The 19293-nt window shown below is 40.4% G+C and overlaps 1 protein-coding gene across 3 annotated transcripts in view; it reads left to right on the forward strand.

Annotated features, from left to right (window-relative positions):
• The window catches only part of dab1a (DAB adaptor protein 1a), a 221073-nt gene extending 201965 nt beyond the window's left edge, over positions 1 to 19108 (forward strand). For 2 of the 3 annotated variants that reach the window (XM_077534766.1, XM_077534767.1), the window contains 8 exons: positions 894 to 1037; positions 4472 to 4534; positions 4610 to 4706; positions 7353 to 7747; positions 8964 to 9162; positions 9940 to 10088; positions 13082 to 13178; positions 17322 to 19108. In XM_077534766.1, the coding sequence (XP_077390892.1) occupies positions 894 to 1037; positions 4472 to 4534; positions 4610 to 4706; positions 7353 to 7747; positions 8964 to 9162; positions 9940 to 10088; positions 13082 to 13162 (1128 nt within the window). In that variant the 3' untranslated portion in view covers positions 13163 to 13178; positions 17322 to 19108. The remainder of the gene's footprint in view (positions 1 to 893; positions 1038 to 4471; positions 4535 to 4609; positions 4707 to 7352; positions 7748 to 8963; positions 9163 to 9939; positions 10089 to 13081; positions 13179 to 17321) is intronic. The other variant, XM_077534768.1, reaches the window with a different exon arrangement.
• The last annotated feature ends 185 nt before the right edge of the window (positions 19109 to 19293 follow it).

The raw sequence follows: 19293 nt of genomic DNA on the forward strand, positions 1-19293 counted from the left end.
CTATCTCCCAATTATGTGGCAAAAACATAGATAATCCCACTAGCAGCATTTAGCTAAAAACCACCAATGTAGCATTTAGCTAGCAATCCAGCCATACCATGATCATGATGCATTTTGCTATCCGTCAATTAAAGCTGTCGAAAACAGTCTAAACAGCAACAGGAGAGGGCACCATATTGTTACCCGGCTTGACTTAACGTCACTACGCAACAGGGATGTAACGATACCGGCAATATTGTGATATCGCGATATTAAAACTGACACAATATATCGTCGTCATGTCACGATATTAAAAGCAACACACATCGCTTAAAAAAAAGTCAGTTTTTTTATTCACGCAGCCATGTCTTGTTTATTTTATCTTAACTGCTATTTAGCATTTTGCTGTATCCCCAGACAAAAAAAATGTGTCACGCCGTTTCACACATACTGAAATGATGCCACATTTTGATGAAACAATGACATAAACCACCATTAGCCGTCTGCTAATTCATGGATAGTTCATTGTTTACTACAGCTGGCTTTTTTTATGGCCATAACAAAACAATAACAATCCATTTTTTATGAATCCAGTGTTTTTAAAAGCGAGCGATGAAGATGTATCTGCCTCTTAGTTTCGCACGTTGAGACTCTTGAGGAGGATTTACGGAAACACAAAGGGAACTCAGCGCTGTAGTTTAGACGTAAGGTAGGGATGATCTTTAAACCTCTTTAAATCTCCTGTGTGTGTATAAAGTGGATGTGTGGAGAGCACCTGGCGAGAGCAACACCTGCCCTCCTAAATCAGCCTCATCGCCCCCCCGCCTCACTGTGCAACCCTGCTAATGTAGTTTGCGTATGCCGGCCCATTTTCATCCCACCAGCCTGTCTAACGTGGAGGTTGTTGATTGCAGAACGGACATCAAAGCACCCACCAACATCATCATCATCATCATCAACATCATCCTCATTATCATCCGCAAACCCCCCAGCATCAGGAGCAACATCAGCATCAGCAGGCGGATCTCATAGACTTAGACCTGGAGACGGTTTCTCAGGTAAGTGTGGTCCGCGTGAAATTCCGTCATGCGGACGACCTCCCGTCATCTTGAACCGCGCCGCACTTTTGTTTTTCCGAGCAGTCGGGTGCCTCCGCCCCCGACTCCTGACCCCTTTTCACGTATGAATAAAACATGTAACCTTGATGTTGTCATGGCGACCAAGTGTAAGAATGGACACCTGCACGTGGATGTGTTTTGAAAAGGCAAAGGGTGCAAAAGCTCAGCACGAAAGTCCCGAGAGGTCTCCAGGTTTGAAATCAGAGTTAGGTTTTAAAATTAAGGCGTTCAACTGGCTGAGTTTCAGATTAGGGTTTCAAGTCTGGTTAGAGCAGGGGTGTCCAAACTACGGCCCGGGGGCCATTTGCGGCCCACCGTCCATTTTTTAGTGGCCCGCGACATATGCTAAAAATGTCATTTGACTCAGTTCAAATAAGATAAAAACAAAAATGTTTGGAGATGGTCAAAGTAAGAAGGGAAGGTGTCGAAAAACACAGGTGCTGTTAAAGGTTATTTTAGTTCACTAAAACTAACGAAAAAACAAAAATTCAAAAAACCATTTCGTTAACGAAATAAAATAAAAACGAAGATGCTTTTTAAAAAAAGAAAACTAACTGAAACTACATTTTATGTTTACAAAACTAACTATAATAAAACTAAATATAATTATAGCAAAAATGTCCTTCGTTTTTAGTCTTTGGTAATTAATAGAACGCATGAGCATTTGGGGATGATTTTAAATGTGATTTTTATTAGATTTATTTTGATATAAACCGGAATAATGACGTCACGCCCATGGTGTTTTTTAAATATTGCGCAAAAGTAATACACATTAAAAAAAAACTAAAACTAATACTGAAACAAACTAAACTAAAACTAAGCATTTATTAAAGAACTAAAACTAATACAAAAATTAACAGAACCACCCTGAAAACTAATTAAAACTAACTAAATTTAAAAAAAAAATAAATAAATAAAATGAAAAATTCCAAAACTATAATAATCCTACTGCCATATTACAAATAAATGTTTATATACTGTAGCATTTTTACAGAATGGATTTCGTGTCATGGTTTCAAGCCTGTGTTCGTGTTTAAGACATGGGTAGGGTTTCAAGCTTTTTTGAACATGGAAGGTACTTGGAGGAAAAACGATATTCGAACCCAGATCCTCAGAAGCGTCGAGCAGACTTGCGTTCTAATCATATAATAAATCCAATTAATTAGCAAACCCTTTGAAAGTGCTTCAATGAATTGGGAAACACTCGTTATACCTTTTGTGTGTCGCTTTGATTGCCTGGGAGACGCCAAGTGAACGTCTCCCGTGCTGACGCTGTGAAAGGCGCGTGGAGGAAGCACTTTGACGCCTTCAATCACGTCGTCGGCGTGCACATGCAGCGTTTTACACGGCGCTCATCAATATTCGCGTCCCATTGTCTTGCTGAGCGATCTCCATCTCCTCCACACTTACAATAGCCCATAAGTCAGCCTCCCAACACTTCCTCTTCTCTTGCTAAATCACCATCCAGTCCCCATAAATGTAAAACACCATGCACACTGATTCCATTTTCTGATAGATGTCATAAATATACAGTATACCGTATATATAATATATAGATCTTTTATATATAAAAGCCTCATGGTTTATGCGCGATCATGGCGAGCTGGAAGATATTCTAAGAACATTCATTATCTCCGAAGAAATGATCCGGATCCATGATTTATGCAAATCTCAGACCGTGTATTCAAGGCCCCTAAATTCCTTCACAACTAAAAATAGTTTTCCTTCGCTTCACGCTGGCCTTAAGATATTATTAATTCACGGAACGAGGGGCAAATTACGCAAGAGCAGAAATACATTGGAAATAGATTCGGATCAAATGGGAAGGCGGCCGTCTTTGATAGCGAGATGCTCGGAGGCACGCCGCTGATCTTCAATAATGGGAGGACATTAATGACTCACCCGAAGGGGGGGTCGCTACAGTACGGGTTGTTTTACTGGCAGTGCTGGAAAGTAGCAAAGTACAAATACTTTACTGTACAGAAGTAATTTTTTTTCTGTAGTATGTATTTTTAACTTTTCCTCCCTACATTTTGAAAAGACAGTTTCAAAGTGAGCTTGGTACTTTTTCCAAACTCTTCAGATGACAATGCAATGTAGAAAAAGAAAAGAAAATTCAGAGACGTAAAGTCAATTACGGTTGAGATTCTAAGATCTTGAAGACCACAGCAAACATGGAGGAATGTAAACCAAGAAGTCGGTCAGAACTATTTTGAAAAATAATTCTTCAATATCACGATTGCGATTGAATATGCGATTATTTCTTTCAAGGTCCTCGTCCCATGTATTTTTTTTTTTAACAAAGACAAGCAATAAATTCATCTATATAAGGTGACAGTCTTCCACATTAGCACATCCAAAAGTACAAAAATGAAGTGGTTATGGATGAGAATAGCGGTTAGCCTGATTAGCTTCAGTTATTCCGATCGCCAAAATATGGCAGTATTATATGTTACAGGCGTGTGGAAATATTTTAACAAAAATGAGATGAGAAATAGCACGTCTGGAATATAAACAGTGAAGCATAGAAATGCTAAATTGTTTTGGTACCTGGCCAACAATTACATTCAATGTAATGGAGTAATGGAATTATATTTTTTTAATCATATGTTTCCGTGCTGGTCCGACAAAATGTCTTTATAAAATGAAGTTAGTGACCGCTACACTTATCAATTTTGACTGGACTTTTAAGTCGTTCAACCACATGTTGTGAGCTAGCCTAAAATCCACCAGCTTCTGGTGTTCAAACGTTTTTTCATGTAAGCTGAAGAAAAGAGAAAAAAAACATGCATAAGGAAGGTGTATTGTTTTCAATTGTTAGCATTAGCATTTTGTTACTCAATTCACAGTGTTAGTAATGTTAGCTATGTGAGCACGTTTTAATAGCATGAAAGTGAACCAATGCTAGTTAGCTAGCAGATCAGCTAGCTTTTAAACATTGAGACGTGGAACGTGATTTTTTTTTTCTTCTTTCCCCCCCCCCCCTTCATTAGTTACATTAATAAAGTGTGCAGAGACGTTTTTTTGCCATTGTGCTAATTTATTGAAATGGATATTAAGAAAAACAAGTGGTTTTACTTTTTTTTGTTTTATGCAAATATCAATATTTCTGCTGTGAGGACTTTTGCCACCTTTGGCTGGTGAACAGTTATGTTCACGGTAGGTATGTCATCATAATCATTTCATCTCATCCCCCCCATGTGCATCCTCCTCTCTGTTGTCTCGGCAGTCGTCAAGGTAAGTGACGTCAGCTCGTTTGATGTTTGGCATGCGGCGTGAGTCGTGCATGTCGCACAATGGGATGCCCGCCGCCGACGAGGCGTAGCAACGATCGCACCCTGACTCCCAGTGTGTGTCCTTTATGTGATTCTCAGAATATCAACCAATTAGAGCTTTTCGGAGACATGTCCACACCCCCTGACATAACCTCGCCGTCGGTGAGTTAGCCGCCTTGCATGCGCAATTCGGGATTTGGCTTCTTTTTAAATCCTTGTTTTATGTCACCTTGGCAGACCCCGGCCTCACCTGCTAACACGCTGGACCCGTCGCAGGGCCTGCAGCCTCCCACGGAGCTCTTTGCTCCCTTCAATCCTGCGTCTGTGCCCTCAGGTATGAACAACATGCGGAACTTTTTCAAGTTTCCAAGGATTATGATATCAGTGGTAGGCAGAGGAAGTATGGTAAGTAGTAACTATAATCCTAATATAATGTTCTTTGAGGTACAAGTACCCCAATTTATTTTGTTTTTTGGCAGATATAATTAATATTCTTCAAAATGAGGCATCAAGTTGTTTATTGCCACTCTCAGCTGAAGGTTGTCAAAAATAAACAGACAGTCTCTTCTGCCTAAATGCTAACATACATGAGGAAATCTCATAGGCACGCAAGCTAACAATTAGCATCTATAGCAGAGTTTACGTAGAACCTGGTAGAATGCAACTTTGCGTGTGTCTACTTTGTCCTCATGGCTTAAAAACATCCAATACAGTATGAAAATTGTTTTGTCTTGATTTCACTTGCTACATTTGGATGACATACATAAAAAAACAAAAACTGTATGCTTTATCAAAATTAAATCAAACCAGATGTGATATGCTCCTTTTGAGCTGCGTGCTTGCGGTGATGCTAAGCTAACGTGTTAGCTTTCCATTACCTTTTCTGGGACAGTTGCCCCTGCCAACATGGCCGCCACATTGGCACGTCCGTTCGCCTGCTCTTGTCTACTGTATATCATTCTGTTTATTGCGCTACAGCGCCGATAATCACAAGTGGCCACTTGTGGAACTGACAGACTTTGACAACTCCTGTAAAACGGGGCTTTTGGAGTGGTCTGGACACTATATCCGGAGTCAGTTGCCCATATTAAAAGAAAATACTCCATATTGAACACCTCATAAACCTGCCAAATCCGAATTAAATTTCATTCAGGTTCGCACAAGTGGAATATTCTGTCTGTACTTCATGCACACCCCTAAGTTAATTTTTGTCAAAGATAGCCGATCGGCAGAGGTGAGAAGGAAGAACAGGATGTGATTAATAGAGAGGGATGGAATATAAATGAAATGTTGATGAGGAGAGGAGGCGGCGTGGGCTGTGTGTGGAATATAAAATGCATCATTAGCCCGCTGACTCAGATGCTGTTGATTTACCTGCGGGCCGAGAAGAAAGATGGCGGCGACCCCTGGCTCGCTAGTCGCAGTACTTGTGCGTGAATGAGGCGTGAGGGCAGACTCTCGACCCCACCGCCATTCCCGACTCCGCCTCTCCCCTCCTGGCGCAAATGTCAGCGGCGGAAGGCACCGGAAAAGACGAGCCGGTGTGTCGGCGATGAAGATTTCGCTGATGAATTTGAGCCATTTTAATGAGTGTGTTTCGATGAAACGCCGCCGCCGCCTCATTCCGGAGGTAATTATGCTAGTTCACCGTGACCATGAAGAGATGCTACATTAGCTACAGGCGCAAGTAGGGCAGCGCTCTCTGGTGATGCATGGATTATTATCTATGTGTGTGTGAGTTTGTGCGTCGAAGAAAAGCTGGGGATGTTTTAATTGCACCCCCATCTGCTTCAGAGTGGTGCTGCATGGGCGGCGTCCTCCAAATACTCAACCATCCGTCCATCTGTATGTCCATTTTTCCAGGCCAAAGTTTTTCCTAGATACGGGCGAATACCGATACCAGGTATTTGGCTGATACTGGCATTATTTTTTGGTATCGAGTACTACTTTCCTATTCCTTTGGTATTGTAAAGTTTTCCAAAAGGAACGTAAAAAAAGCAAGTTGGTGAGTTATTCAGCAAATAGATGCGGATAGTACGCAGCCCCTAAAGTGACATGGGAGAAAAAAAAATATATATATATATATATATATATATTATATATATATATGTTTCTTGTCCGGAAGAGAACATATTTATTTATTTATTTATTTATTTATTTTTCCCATGTCTCTTTAGGGGCTCCGTAGGATAGGGTCCATTAAGAAAATAAAAATTATAAAATAAAAAAACACAAATACAAAAATACTCTGACGTCCTTTTTCTTTTTTTTTTCGTGTGTGTGTGCGTGTCAAGAGTGCGTGTGTTTGTGTATGAGTGTGAGTTTGTCCTCTTTAATTCAACTGAAACCTATTTAAAAAAAAAAAAAAACACCCTTCACCATAACCGCATACTAAGTCCCGCCAGAGTTGTGAAGTTGTCAGGAGACCAGAGGAAGGATCAAAGGAAAGAAAGATCAAACAAAGCGACATCCAGCACCAACCAGACACCACCAGCCACCCACAGGGTTACAAAACCAGACTCTTTCAACAACCCCAGAAAATTCCAAAAGATTAGGGAGACCTCAAGAGACCAGAGGGAAAACTAAAGAAAGGTCGGACGGATAGATTAAGCAGAGTGAGATGAACAGATACCAGCCTTCACTGATACAGTGACCAGTGGAAGAATCAAATTATGTTTGAATTTCAGTAGATGCTGGTGTGGTGGATCTGACATGTGTAATAGGCTTTGGCCTATTTAACTCTTTCACTGCCGTTGACGGCTATACACGTAAAATCCATTCTTACTGGACTAGTAGTGAATACGTTAATATAAGCTCCTCCCCTTATGTGATCATAGTTCCTTGGCACTAAGGAGTAAGGAGTCACAGAATGGTGCCAAATCAATACTTTTCTGTTGGATCTGCCTGAACCGTGAATATGTGTGGGAATTCTGTTTACCCTCCACAGACACCGTTTCTCTCATTTTCTGTCTCGTTCCAGGTTACGTGACAATGGGGGCGGTTCCCTCCGGACACTGGTCCCAGCAGGCGTTCGCCGCCCAGACGCCGTTGGCCTTCGGGGTCCAGTCCCCTCTGGGCCCGGTGGCCCAAGTGCTGCCGGGCGGCCAGCCTCTCATCTGGGGGCAGGCCAACATCTTCCCCGCCACCCAGCAGCAGTGGGCGGCCATGGCGGCCGGAGCCTTCCCCCCCGCAGCCTACCTCCCCGCCCAGTCCGTGGGCACGCTGCCCGCCGCCGTGTTTCAAACGCTCACCCCCGTCCCCGCCGTCTCGCCGGCCGGCGAGGCACAATCAGGTGCAGGCGCCGCGGCTCCCTCCGCGTCGTCGAGTCCGCAACATGAGGAGCGGGCGAAGAAGATGAGCAAAGAGATGTTTAAGGTGAGTGAGTTTTTGTTTGTTTAGGTGTAGATTCAAATTTTTCAACCTTTCTGAAAACACAACAATTTTGTAGGCACTGTCGATCCATTAAACAGAAAGTCAGCCATTTTAAGCTCACTTGATAAAGTTGAAAAACTACTGACTGCAAATCGATTTGACCTTTGAGCAGGGATTTCACAGGTCATTAAAAAGCATTACAAGTTATTAAGGTCTTAAATGGCATTAAGAAGTATTAAATACAATGCAGAGACCCATTAAAAATGTTAATACAATTATTTATCATGCTTTATTTTACATACAAGGAGTGTGTAAAGGAGTGACTATGACACAATGTAGCAATAATAAATGTGAGAAAAATATATGTATTTATGGGGACTGGTGACTAGCTGGAATTACAATGAACAAAATGGCCTGGAGTCCACAAGGTACTTCATGTTTCAAAGAAAAGTTGTAGTGTTACTGTCATTAACGTCCAACATGAAACACTAGTACCATCTAGTGGCAGAATTAAGTTCAACACAAATCTATGACTAACTTTGCATTTCATGTTGTGAATTATTATAAAATAACTACCAATGAACTTAAAAAAACAAAAAAAAACAAAAAAAACACAGATTTTTATTTGGTAACCGTATTTGTCTACTTTTTATAAGTGTATGAAAAACTGGAAAAAATTATGTGTTCATATTTCACATTTAGAACTCATATAACTGAAAGATATAACGTGATTAATATACGATTAATCACAAGTTAACTGAAAGTCATGATTATTCATGATTAAAAATTGTAATCAACTGACAGCCCTAATCTATAAGTATATCCATATGTATGTAGAGTGTATATGCAGTACGACCAGGGCATTTAATTGAACATCCAACATGAAACACTAGTACCATCTAGTGGCAGAAATAATCTCAACACAAATTTATGACTAACTTTGCATTTCATGTTGCTAATTACTATAAAAAATAACTACCAATGAACTAAAAAAAAAAACACACACATTTGTATTTGGTAACCATATTTGTCCACTTTTAATAAGTGTATGAAGAACTGGAAAAGAATATTTTTTTTCAAGTTTCACATTTAGAGCACATAACTTATAGCTATAATGTGATTAATTTGCGATTAATCGTAAGTTAACTGAAAATCATGTGTTTTGAACAAGACTAGTGACAAGTTAAAGTTACAAACCAAGTGATTGTGTTCATCTCAGGACTTTCAGCTGGCAAAGCCGCCGGCGATGCCGTCGAAGAAGGGCGAGCAGCAATCCAGCTTAGCGGGCACCTCGGAGGCATTCAGCACTTACTTCAGCCGCGTCGGCACCGCCCAGGACACGGACGACTGTGACGACTTCGACATCTCCCAGATGAACCTGACGCCGGTCACCTCCACGACGCCCTCCACAAACTCCCGTGAGTCGCCCGCGTGCGTCCTCAACAACACAAGTCAGTCATGGAATGTAACCAACTACTGCACTTTGTGATGCTTCATTTTATATTTTTTTCCTTTGTTTTTTTTTTTTTACTCATTTGCTCCCAATAACGTATAAATACGTTTTTTTTAATGTTCTAAGTGTCCCAAAGACGTATTTATATGTTTTTTTTCGTTTTTTTTTTTTTATGCTAGAGCATACAGAAGGCTTTGATGCAGCCTCTCAACTGCAAAGAACGGTTGCAGAAATGGTAGATATTACACAAACGGCCAGCAGGTGGCAGCAGAGCAAAGGAGATCAACCAGGGCCATGTAGAAAAAAAACTCAATTACTTACAATTTTAAATAGATTTGTGAAAACTGATGAAACTTAGCTCTCTTCTAATGCTAATTGCTGCAAAACGGAAACGGATAGAAACATACTTTTTTTTTTTTTTTTTTTTTTTCTTCCTGATGAAAGAAGAGACTTTAATCTTTTTTTTTGGTCGGTTCCATGCCTTTATAGCAATCGAACACAATATTCTGTGGGCCTTGCAAAATCAGTCAAAATCCAGTAAAACAGCCGGGAGCGAACGGGACTGCTTCTGTGAAAATGGCTGGGAGTCAATGAGTTAAATATTTCTCCCAACTTTTACTTTTACAAACATGTTTAACATACAATATGTTAAAAAAAAAATCAATAACAAAGTAATTTGTACATAAGATTCTTTACACTATGTACCTTGTACGACCGCACTTTTTTTTTTTTTTACTTGCAGCTCCCACACCGGCTCCCCACCAGAGCTCGCCCTCCAAATCGTCCGCCTCGCATGTCAGCGACCCCCCGACGGACGCCACCGACCCGCCCACCGACGACTCGTTTGGGGAGGCGGAGGGCAGCCCGAGCCGCAGCGGGGAGGAAGATGCTGTGAGTTTGCCCGCCACATTTGCCACGGGAATGCATGTGCATTAGCATTTTAGCAGCTATCTGCTAAAAATGCGCTAAACTCAACATATTTGTGTGTCAAAGCGAATTGTAGTGGACTATTATTCATAATAATCGCAGATGTTTAGCAACCTACACTTATGCATTTGTTATGTTAAGGCTTATTTACTCTGATTTTTTATTATTTTTTTTTGCTTAGGCAGTAATGTTATTTTGCCGCCATTTTGTGGAATCTTGATGCCAAGGACCTATCTTGAGTTGAGTTGCACGAAATACTGCTTTTCTGCCATCTTGTGGCATCTATAAACAATATTTAAAACCTTCAATTGAAGGACGTGAATTACTCAGTGTATATAAACAACCTACAATATCTAATAACACTTAATATTGAGGCATTGCTAATGCAAGCACATATTGAGTTGACTCGGTTCACAAGCATATTATGTTCCCCTTCATCTGACCAATAGTGTGGATTTTAAAACATAGAAGGGCCAAAACATGCCTTGTGAAAATTAAACTGCACTGAGAAAACTATCCACCAGAGGGTGCTAGAACCGCACAAATGGAAATCAACCTGACTTTTTCTTTAAATATGTGCTGCTTTTAATATCATGATGATGATGATGATATATTGTGGTAGTTTTAATATCACAATATTGCCGTTATACTTTAAACACATTTAAACTTATTAAAACACACTTTTTGTTCGCCTGTTCTCACTCTGTCACTTGCAAAGTTCTTCAAATAAGAATCAAAGTGTGCTAGCTTCAAGTTACATGTCACATGTTTACTGTAAATAAATGCTAATGTATAATAATATAAATCCCAGGCAGGTTAACGGCGGTTAGCATTGATGGTAAATATAAACCTTATTAGAAACGACTGCTACTTTAACACATAGGGAACAGTAATTTATACGACAATATTCACCAGATATATTTTCTCTCTGATCTGTTTGAACGACCATAATTACTGGGGATTAGTTGGGCACCTTCTCTGCCCTTTTTCATGCTGTTACTTATGCCCTACATGTCTAAATTTGTGTTTTTTCTGTATATTGCAAAATTCAGTGACATAGCATATGTATACATTATTGAATTAGCGTTAATCAACCCAAGTTAGCATCAAAGTTCCTGCTAGAACATTTTGCATGTTTTTTTTTCACGTCTACATTAGTTTGATGTTACCAAGCTGTCATTACCAGCGTTAATGAAAGCATTCGAGTCCATCGCTACTAAAAGGCAGCTGGGACAGAAGCGGAGATGTCCGGCAGTGTAGTTAATATTTATCGTCCCTTCTCACTCCAGTGCAGCGTTACTGACCTTCTCTGGTGCTTTCTTACTCTTACGACTTCCTCTCGTTTTCAAGTCCTTCCTCCTGCCGCTCGCTCTCCAGGCGTGAAACATTCTCTCTCTTTTTTATGCCTCCAATCCAGCCATTTTAGGAGAGAATAAAAAAAAAATAAAAGACAGAGGGCCAGAGAGAGGGGAGACTTTTTTTTTTTTTTTTTACACCGCTGCAAATGTCACCGGACCTGCCTGAATAACACAGAGAAGCTTTACAAAATAAAAAGTGTACAAGAGCGACGGCGTGATGAAAAGGTCGCAAAAATAAAGACAAGCGTGATTGAGTGAAGGCAGAAGAAAAAAGGGAAAAAAATAAAAACACAGCTTGTGCTTTTTGTGAAGCGAGCTGTGAAAAGCAGCAGGTCCTTGGAGGGGAACAGTGTGATTTTTGTGCGTGTGCGTGTACGGCCGTGTGTATTGCACGTTACGCACGTTTGTTTGTGACTGTCGACACTTTTTTAATAATACTGCACAACAAGATGCAATTGTCAGTCGGTATTCTTCCAAGGATGTTTCCATTTTGTAATACAATGCAGGCATATTTTAGCAATTAAATCTCTGTTATGAAAATGGAAAAAATAATCAATCAATCAATCAAATCTTACATGATTAATTGTGTTTTCATTTGTGATATTTCTTTATTTTTATAGTCTAAGGTCATATTATTCAATTGATTTAATTAGATTTCATATGTAAAAATGTTCATGTGTATTTAATTTTAATGTACTTATATACAAAACAAATGTTAGGTCAAATATATTTACATAAATATAGAAAATAAAACAATTATTAGATTTTAGAAAATAGATACTTCGCAGTATATATTGTAATCATGTTACTAAATGGTTTTATTAGTTTTTTTTATTTAATATATAATAATTTATATACAAATTTGTGTTTTATCGGAATACAAATAATTATAATAAAATAAATAAATAAATACAATATTTTTAAAAAGAATAAATACAATTTATTTATGAAGATATTTTGAATAAAATTATTAAATACAAATATTTGTATTAAATACATAATATAATATTAAAAACAAATTGTATTTATTAAAAAATGGAAATTAATACTAAAAACTATAAATACTATTCCATATTTGTAATATTATAAAATACAGTAACAATAATATTTATTATTAAGCATAAATGTATGTTATTATTGGTTATTTTGTGTATCTTTAATTGCCATTTTATAAATAAAATGCTATTTGATGTTTGCCATTTTATAAATAAAATGCTATTTGATGTTTTAATTAAAAATGTAATAATCATGTTTGTATTTTGTTTGTGTCTGAGTAATTTGAATGAAAATGTTTATTTAACAAAAGGCAAAAATTAATATCAGCTAGTCAAATATGTATATTATTTTATCCTGTTTACCGGTATGTCAAGTTTTGTGCAGTTTCTTGGTGAATTTCGTTTGGATTCCGTTGCACTTCATTCGGGTGCGTGTCGTGTTTGTAGCGATTAACTTGCTTGATTGTTTCCTCGTCTTTCCACTTGACCTCCTCGTCTATCTTTAACAATCTGACTTGCAGCTGCTTCCCTTCCTAATTCTTCACACTCTTCTTCTTCATTTTCTTCTTCTTCCTGCTCTTCCTGCTGGGCCATGCGCTGGTAGACTTGTGGTTCTGGGTCGCCCTGCCCCAGTGAGCCAACAGAGCCCAGACCAGACCAGACCAGTCCAGAGGCTGGGAGCTAGATAGCAGCAGGGCACGGTAGGTATAAAACCACAAAACCAAAACTATCACGTCTCCTCTTCATCCATTTTGACTCTATTTTATTTTATTTTTTTTACCGTCTTACCTCATTTTGACTCTTATTTTAAACATCTTCCGAATACGTACATGTTAAGGCCTCGCATGTGTCCATGTGACCATAGTGCATCACTGTGTCAGCTTTTTGGGGACAGCCGTGTCCCCCAAGAGCAAGCATCACACTGTGACAGCAAGTACAACATGAGGCACGCAAGAAGAGCCTGGCATGCCTTCCATCCTGGGTTAGGAAGTTAAGTTAGGGTGTCAACTCTGTGTTAGGGTTGACAGCGTTGATTTTCAAGCCAGGGTTAGTATTTCAAGGTTGATCAAGTCCGGGTTAGTCAAGTTTCAACCCTGGGTTGGCATTTCAAGCCAGTTGTTTGGGTTTTAAATTAGGGTTTCAAAACAGGCTTTCAATCCAGGTTTAGGGTTTCAAAGTATGGTTTCAAGCCAGAGTTAGGGTTTCAAAGTAAGGGTTAGTGTGTCAGTGTTAGTCAAGTTTCAACCCTGGGTTAGCATTTCAACTTGGGATTCCAAGCAAGTTGTTAGGGTTTTAAATCAGGGTTTCGAGCCAGCGTTTGGGTTTATAAGTAGGGTTTCAAGCCGGGGTAAAGGTCTTATGTTAGCGTTTTACCCCTGGGTTGGGGTTTCAAATCAGGCTTTTAAGCCAGGTTTAGGGTCTCTAAGTAAGGTTTCAAAGTATGGTTTCAAGGCAAGGTTGGGCTTTCAAAGTAAGGTTTCAAGCCAGTGTTAGGATTCCAGACTAGGATTTCAAGCCAAAGTTTCAAATTAGGGTTCCAAGATAGCGTTTTAGGGCTTTAAGTTCCAGTTTCAACCCTGGGTTAAGATTTCAAATTAGGGTTTCAAGCCTAATTATAAGGTTTCAATCCTTGGCCAGTCTTTGAAGACCTGGTTTGAAAAGCCTGGTTGTCCTCACCCTAATGCTTCCAGACTTGGGTCTCCTTAATGGCAGCTGCTGGCGACGGACGCTTTTGTTTTTCATCAGCTAATTCGGGGGCTGCCAAGATTAATGAGCGCCTGCGCCTAATTGCCGTTAATTACGAACCCAAGAATTCTCCCCTCCTGATCCCGCCTCCACACTCCGGGAGAGAGAGAGGGGGGGCGGCGGCCCTCTCATCTTCAGACGGTCTGGAAGCTGAAGGGCAGCAGGTGGACGAGAACGGGGGGGGGGGTTCCGCGAGGGGGGGCAACCAAGTGCCGAATCTGGCGGGAGCTGGACTGTTTTGGCCAGAGGCTCGGAGCTCTTCTTGTGTTGGAGGTGGGCAGCTTTGCCAATGATGTTACTCCCATATGGTGTTTACTTGCTCAATCACATCCACTTTGCACACCTCCCCTAATACACACGCACACACCCGCTTATTAGGCCCATTTATCCATAGGACAAGCACGCCTGTGATTGATACTGTGAGCAACTGGGCTCATATTGCAGCCAAAATGTGTGCTGGTGTGTGCGAGAGCTCAAAAATGGTCTATCCTCCCATCATTTGCTTAAAAACTCACCTATTTGCTGCTTTTGTATTCAACCTACGTGAGTGTGTCCCTTTAGTGCAGGGGTGGCGAGATCCGGTCCTTGAGGGCCACAGTCCTGCAGGTTTTTGGATATTTCGCTTCTTCAACACAGCTGATTCGTGATCAGCTCATCAGCAAGCTCTGCAGAAGCCTGTTAATTGGAATCAGCTACATTTCGAGTAGGGAAATCTATAAAACCTGCAGGACTCCGGCCCTCGAGGACTGCAGTTTGCCACCCCTGATCTAGTAGGTGTTTTTATTTCAATGGGTAGGGTGTGGGTGCGTCCAGAGAGAGAGAGAGAGCGAGCGAGTCAAACGACCCGCCGTCACGGTTCAGCGAACAATCTCATTTCGCTGCCGTTGTCCAGGTCCTGACGCCATTGACCCCCTCTCACCATCGAACCCGACACACGCTTGAGCAATTTATTAGGAACACGCTTCCAAGGCCTCACGCTGCCCTCGTACAATTTCAAGTCAAGTGTGTATAGTCGCTTGAAAAAGGCAAATTAGGGCGCTAAACAAGGGTGTGCACAAATAGGGTTTAAAGTCTAGTTTAGTTTTTTTTTTTAAAGTGGGGTTTCAAGACTGGTTTTAAATGGATTAGGGTTGGGAAGTCTAGATAGGTTTATGGTTACAAAGTAAGGTTCTTCCATTTTAGGCTTTCAAACAAGTGTTTGTTTCCAAATAGGGTTGTGAGCCTCAGTTAGTATTTCAATGTAGGGTTTTAAACAGATAAGAGTTTCTAATTAGGGTTAAAAGTTAAATGAGTGGTTTCAAATTAGGGCTTTAAACAAGGGTTAACAATTTCAGCACGGCTTTTGGTTCCAAAATATGTGTTGTGTTCTTCGATGGGCCAAATGTTCCAGACAACATCCAATACTGGGGTGGAGGGCGCCCTCTAGTGGTAGACGATAGAATCACCGAATTAAATATAAATTAAATATTGCTTAAATGTGGCTTACAAATAGGGATACAGCTATTAAATATTTATAGCATTCTAACAGCGATTCGAGAGAAAAAAAAAAAAAAAAAAAGGGTTTCAAGCCAGGAGTAGGGTTTCAAAGTCAAGTTTCAAAATTGGGGTTTCACCTCTGGTTTACTGTTTCCAGTCTGGTTTAGGGTTCCAAATTAAGGATTCAAGCGAGGGTTCGGGTTTGAGAGTGAGCTTGGAAACTGGATCAGGGTTTTCTCTTTGCAAACCGTAGCATGACGAGCCGAAGTGATTGCTTGCCTGTCTCCAACTTGGCAGTCATTAAAAGTAAGTTGCCGCCTGTGGCGAGTGTTTTGCGTGGGAAGCCTCCTCACGCTCTCACTTTGCCGAGTGAGGGAAGTCCTCCACAATATAATGGGGTCCTCGCGTTCAGCCGTCTTCATGGCAGCTGACGTGGGCGACGGTAATTATACGCGGACGGACGCTAACAAGCGGCCCCGTCGCGAGTTTGAGGGGCGGACACAATAAAGATGAGTCACGGTGCTCTTTCGAGGCGCATGACAAGAACGTATCGGCGTCGCATGTGGCTGGACTCCTGTCACGTGACTTGAGCCCAGGCAGACTCAAATCTTTTCATATTTGCTAATTGCTTGACTCAAACTTAGCTTAATGGCGGGCTTGCTTGAAATTGAAGACAATCCAGACGTGTTTTGTTAGGACTGTAAAGATATTTGTGTATTTTCGACTTTCATTCTAAAAATCTGTATAAGTTTGCCCTGTTTTTAACTCATTTCCTCCCAATAACGTGTAAATACGTTTTTTTTTATGTTCTAAGTGTCCCAAAGACGTATTTATGTTTTTTTTGGTTGTTTTTTTTATGCTAGAACATACAGAAGGCTTTGATGCAGCCTCTCAGCTGCAAAGAACGGTTGCAGAAATGGTAGTTATTACACAAACGGCCAGCAGGTGGCAGCAAAGCAAAGGAGATCAACCAGGGCCATGTAGAAAAAAAGCTCAATTACTTACAATTTTGAATAGATTTGTGAAAACTGATGAAACTTAGCTCTCTTCTAATGCTAATTGCTGCAAAACGGAAACAGATAGAAACATACTTTTTTTTCCTGATGAAAGAAGAGACTTTAATCTTTCTTTTGATAGGTTCCATGTTTTTATAGCAATAGAACACAATATTCGGTGGGCCTTGAAAAATCAGTCAAAATCCAGTAAAACAGCCAGGAGCGAACGGGATTGCTTCTGTGAAAATGGCTGGGAGTGAATGAGTGAAGAGGCAGGCAGAGTGAAGAGTGGCTTTGACGCTAGTGTGCTACTGCCACCCGGTGGCCACTTTAGGAATAGCACTAGTTTGTTTTTTGTTTTTTTAATAGTTGTGGGCCTTATTTCCCCAATGTAAACTGGGTTTTGTGACACGAATAATCAAAATTCTCCACACAGATCATATATTATTCCACTTTCACCCTGCATGAGCTGATTTCTCATGTATTTCTTGTTTAAGCATGAGATTCGAACCCAGACTATTTTAACTGTGAGTCCTAACCACCCACCACTGTGCTGCCCCGGCATAAATCATAAAGCATTCATATTGTACATTCTGTTGATGGGTTTTTTTTTTGCCCCCCTTCCAGAAGGAGAAGGACCCTCTGTACGCCCGCATCAACAAAGGGAAGAAATAGAGACACACGGGAACAACAAGGCGGCCCGGACCGGCACTGAGAAAACTGGAGGAGGGAGAGCCCCCCCCCGCCCCCACCCCTGCCCCATCCTCCGCTTGTATGTGTGCGTGTGTGAGAGGTGGTCCTGCCTCTCTTTGCTCAAGACTCCCGGCAGGTCAGGTATCCACACGGATGTACTTTTCCTTCCTCCTTTCCTGCTCTCCTCCTCCTCCATCTTTGCCGTCCGTGTGGACTTTACGTCACCGAGGCCCGTCGTTGGTTTGACTCGGGTGCAGGAACAAACTCTCTGGGAGCTACTCACTCGCCAACCACACGCACGCACACACACGCATACATACAGTACATGCATACGACCGGCCTGGCGGACTGATTTAAAAGGACCAGGACAATGTGGAACGGACAGAGTTCATTCTCTATAGCTTTTTTTGTACAATAACAGGAAGAAGATGATGAAACGATGACGAAAAGAGCCAAGTGAAGGGAGTATAATGATTTTTTTTTTTTTTTTTTTTAATTCAAAATCAAGCCGCAATTTGGGGTTGAGCTCTATAGGGGGCGCTGTAGAGTGGCTTCAAAGTAATCTGGATCATGAGGTTTGTCATTTTGTAAATAAACATGAGCCATCGTCTTCATCGTGTCGGACGTCTGTGCCATCAAATAGGGAGGCTTCAAGTTATGCAAGTTTTCCAACCCAAGCAATAGCCACATGCGCTTCTCAGCATTTAGTCAGATCCTATTTTTTTTTTTTTTTTTTTTTATTTACAGCTCCATCCGCCCCATCTTTGGCATACAGCGCTATCTTAACTTATGTGTACTGTATATGGATGTATGTATACAAACTGTATATATATTAAATACAGTGTGCGTACATATATCCATGTATATATTACAGTGGAAACCTCTTAAGGGAGAATTCTCCAAAATTCAGAAAAAGTGTGCACATCCCAAAGAGCTGCACCACTTAAGGGCTGCCAGATATGGAAAAAAAAATAAAAATGTGATGATAGTGCTGGAAAAGCGGCACATGGGTCTCAACAATATAATAACTTAAAAGAAGAATAGAACTGAATGATGTAAGTATATTCCATCTTATTTTGTTTTTAATGTTTTACAAGTCAATTTCTTTTTAGAATTTTGTGTAACAGTTTCATGGTGGCCTCAAAGCTCGCCACTTTTTGCAATTGCATATTTCCTGGTAAGAATATATAAAAGGTAGTGGTCAGTTTGCCTATGCAAGGACCCGTTCATCTTTGCTGCTTGTGTGATGATTTTTTTAAATTATTTTTTTACATTCATGTAACATACATTGGAAAATCCGTCATAGGTTTAGCCAGCATCCCTCTTTCGAGGTTGCACTGTGTTCTAGCCCGCTTGCCCATGTGACCGTCTTCATCCAGCCACTCCCTGTTTCATGGCCAGATCTTCCTCATGCCACTTGTTTGGAACCCTGATGATGATAATGATGACGACGGCGATGATGATGATGATGATGATGATGATGATAATTAACATGCTGTCCTAGAGAGCGAGCAGAGACTTACACAACAAAGAGAACGGGAACATTTCTAGATTTTACCTCAACTAACAGTTTCTTAATGTAAACTGACATTATTTTTTATCTTTACAAATATATGACATTCTACAGTGTTTTTGTTTTGGGTTTTTTTAGGTTTGGGTTCACATTCATGTTTTCATGTACCGACCATGTATTACTGTTCCAAATAAACACATCTCAGTTATGTTTGTTGTTGAGTGTAATTTGTGCTTGAAGGGAAATTAAAATGATTTTTGCACTTGTAAACTAATTATCAAAAGATTAAGAAGTTGTGCTCAAGATTATTCATGAAAACCCTAATCAACTGCATTTCTTCTTTTTTTTCCCTTTTTTTTCAAACTTAAAATAATTAATAGCATTTATTTGTTT

Source organism: Festucalex cinctus, chromosome 10, assembly GCF_051991245.1.
Source record: "Festucalex cinctus isolate MCC-2025b chromosome 10, RoL_Fcin_1.0, whole genome shotgun sequence".
In the NCBI taxonomy this organism is placed as follows: domain Eukaryota; kingdom Metazoa; phylum Chordata; class Actinopteri; order Syngnathiformes; family Syngnathidae; genus Festucalex; species Festucalex cinctus.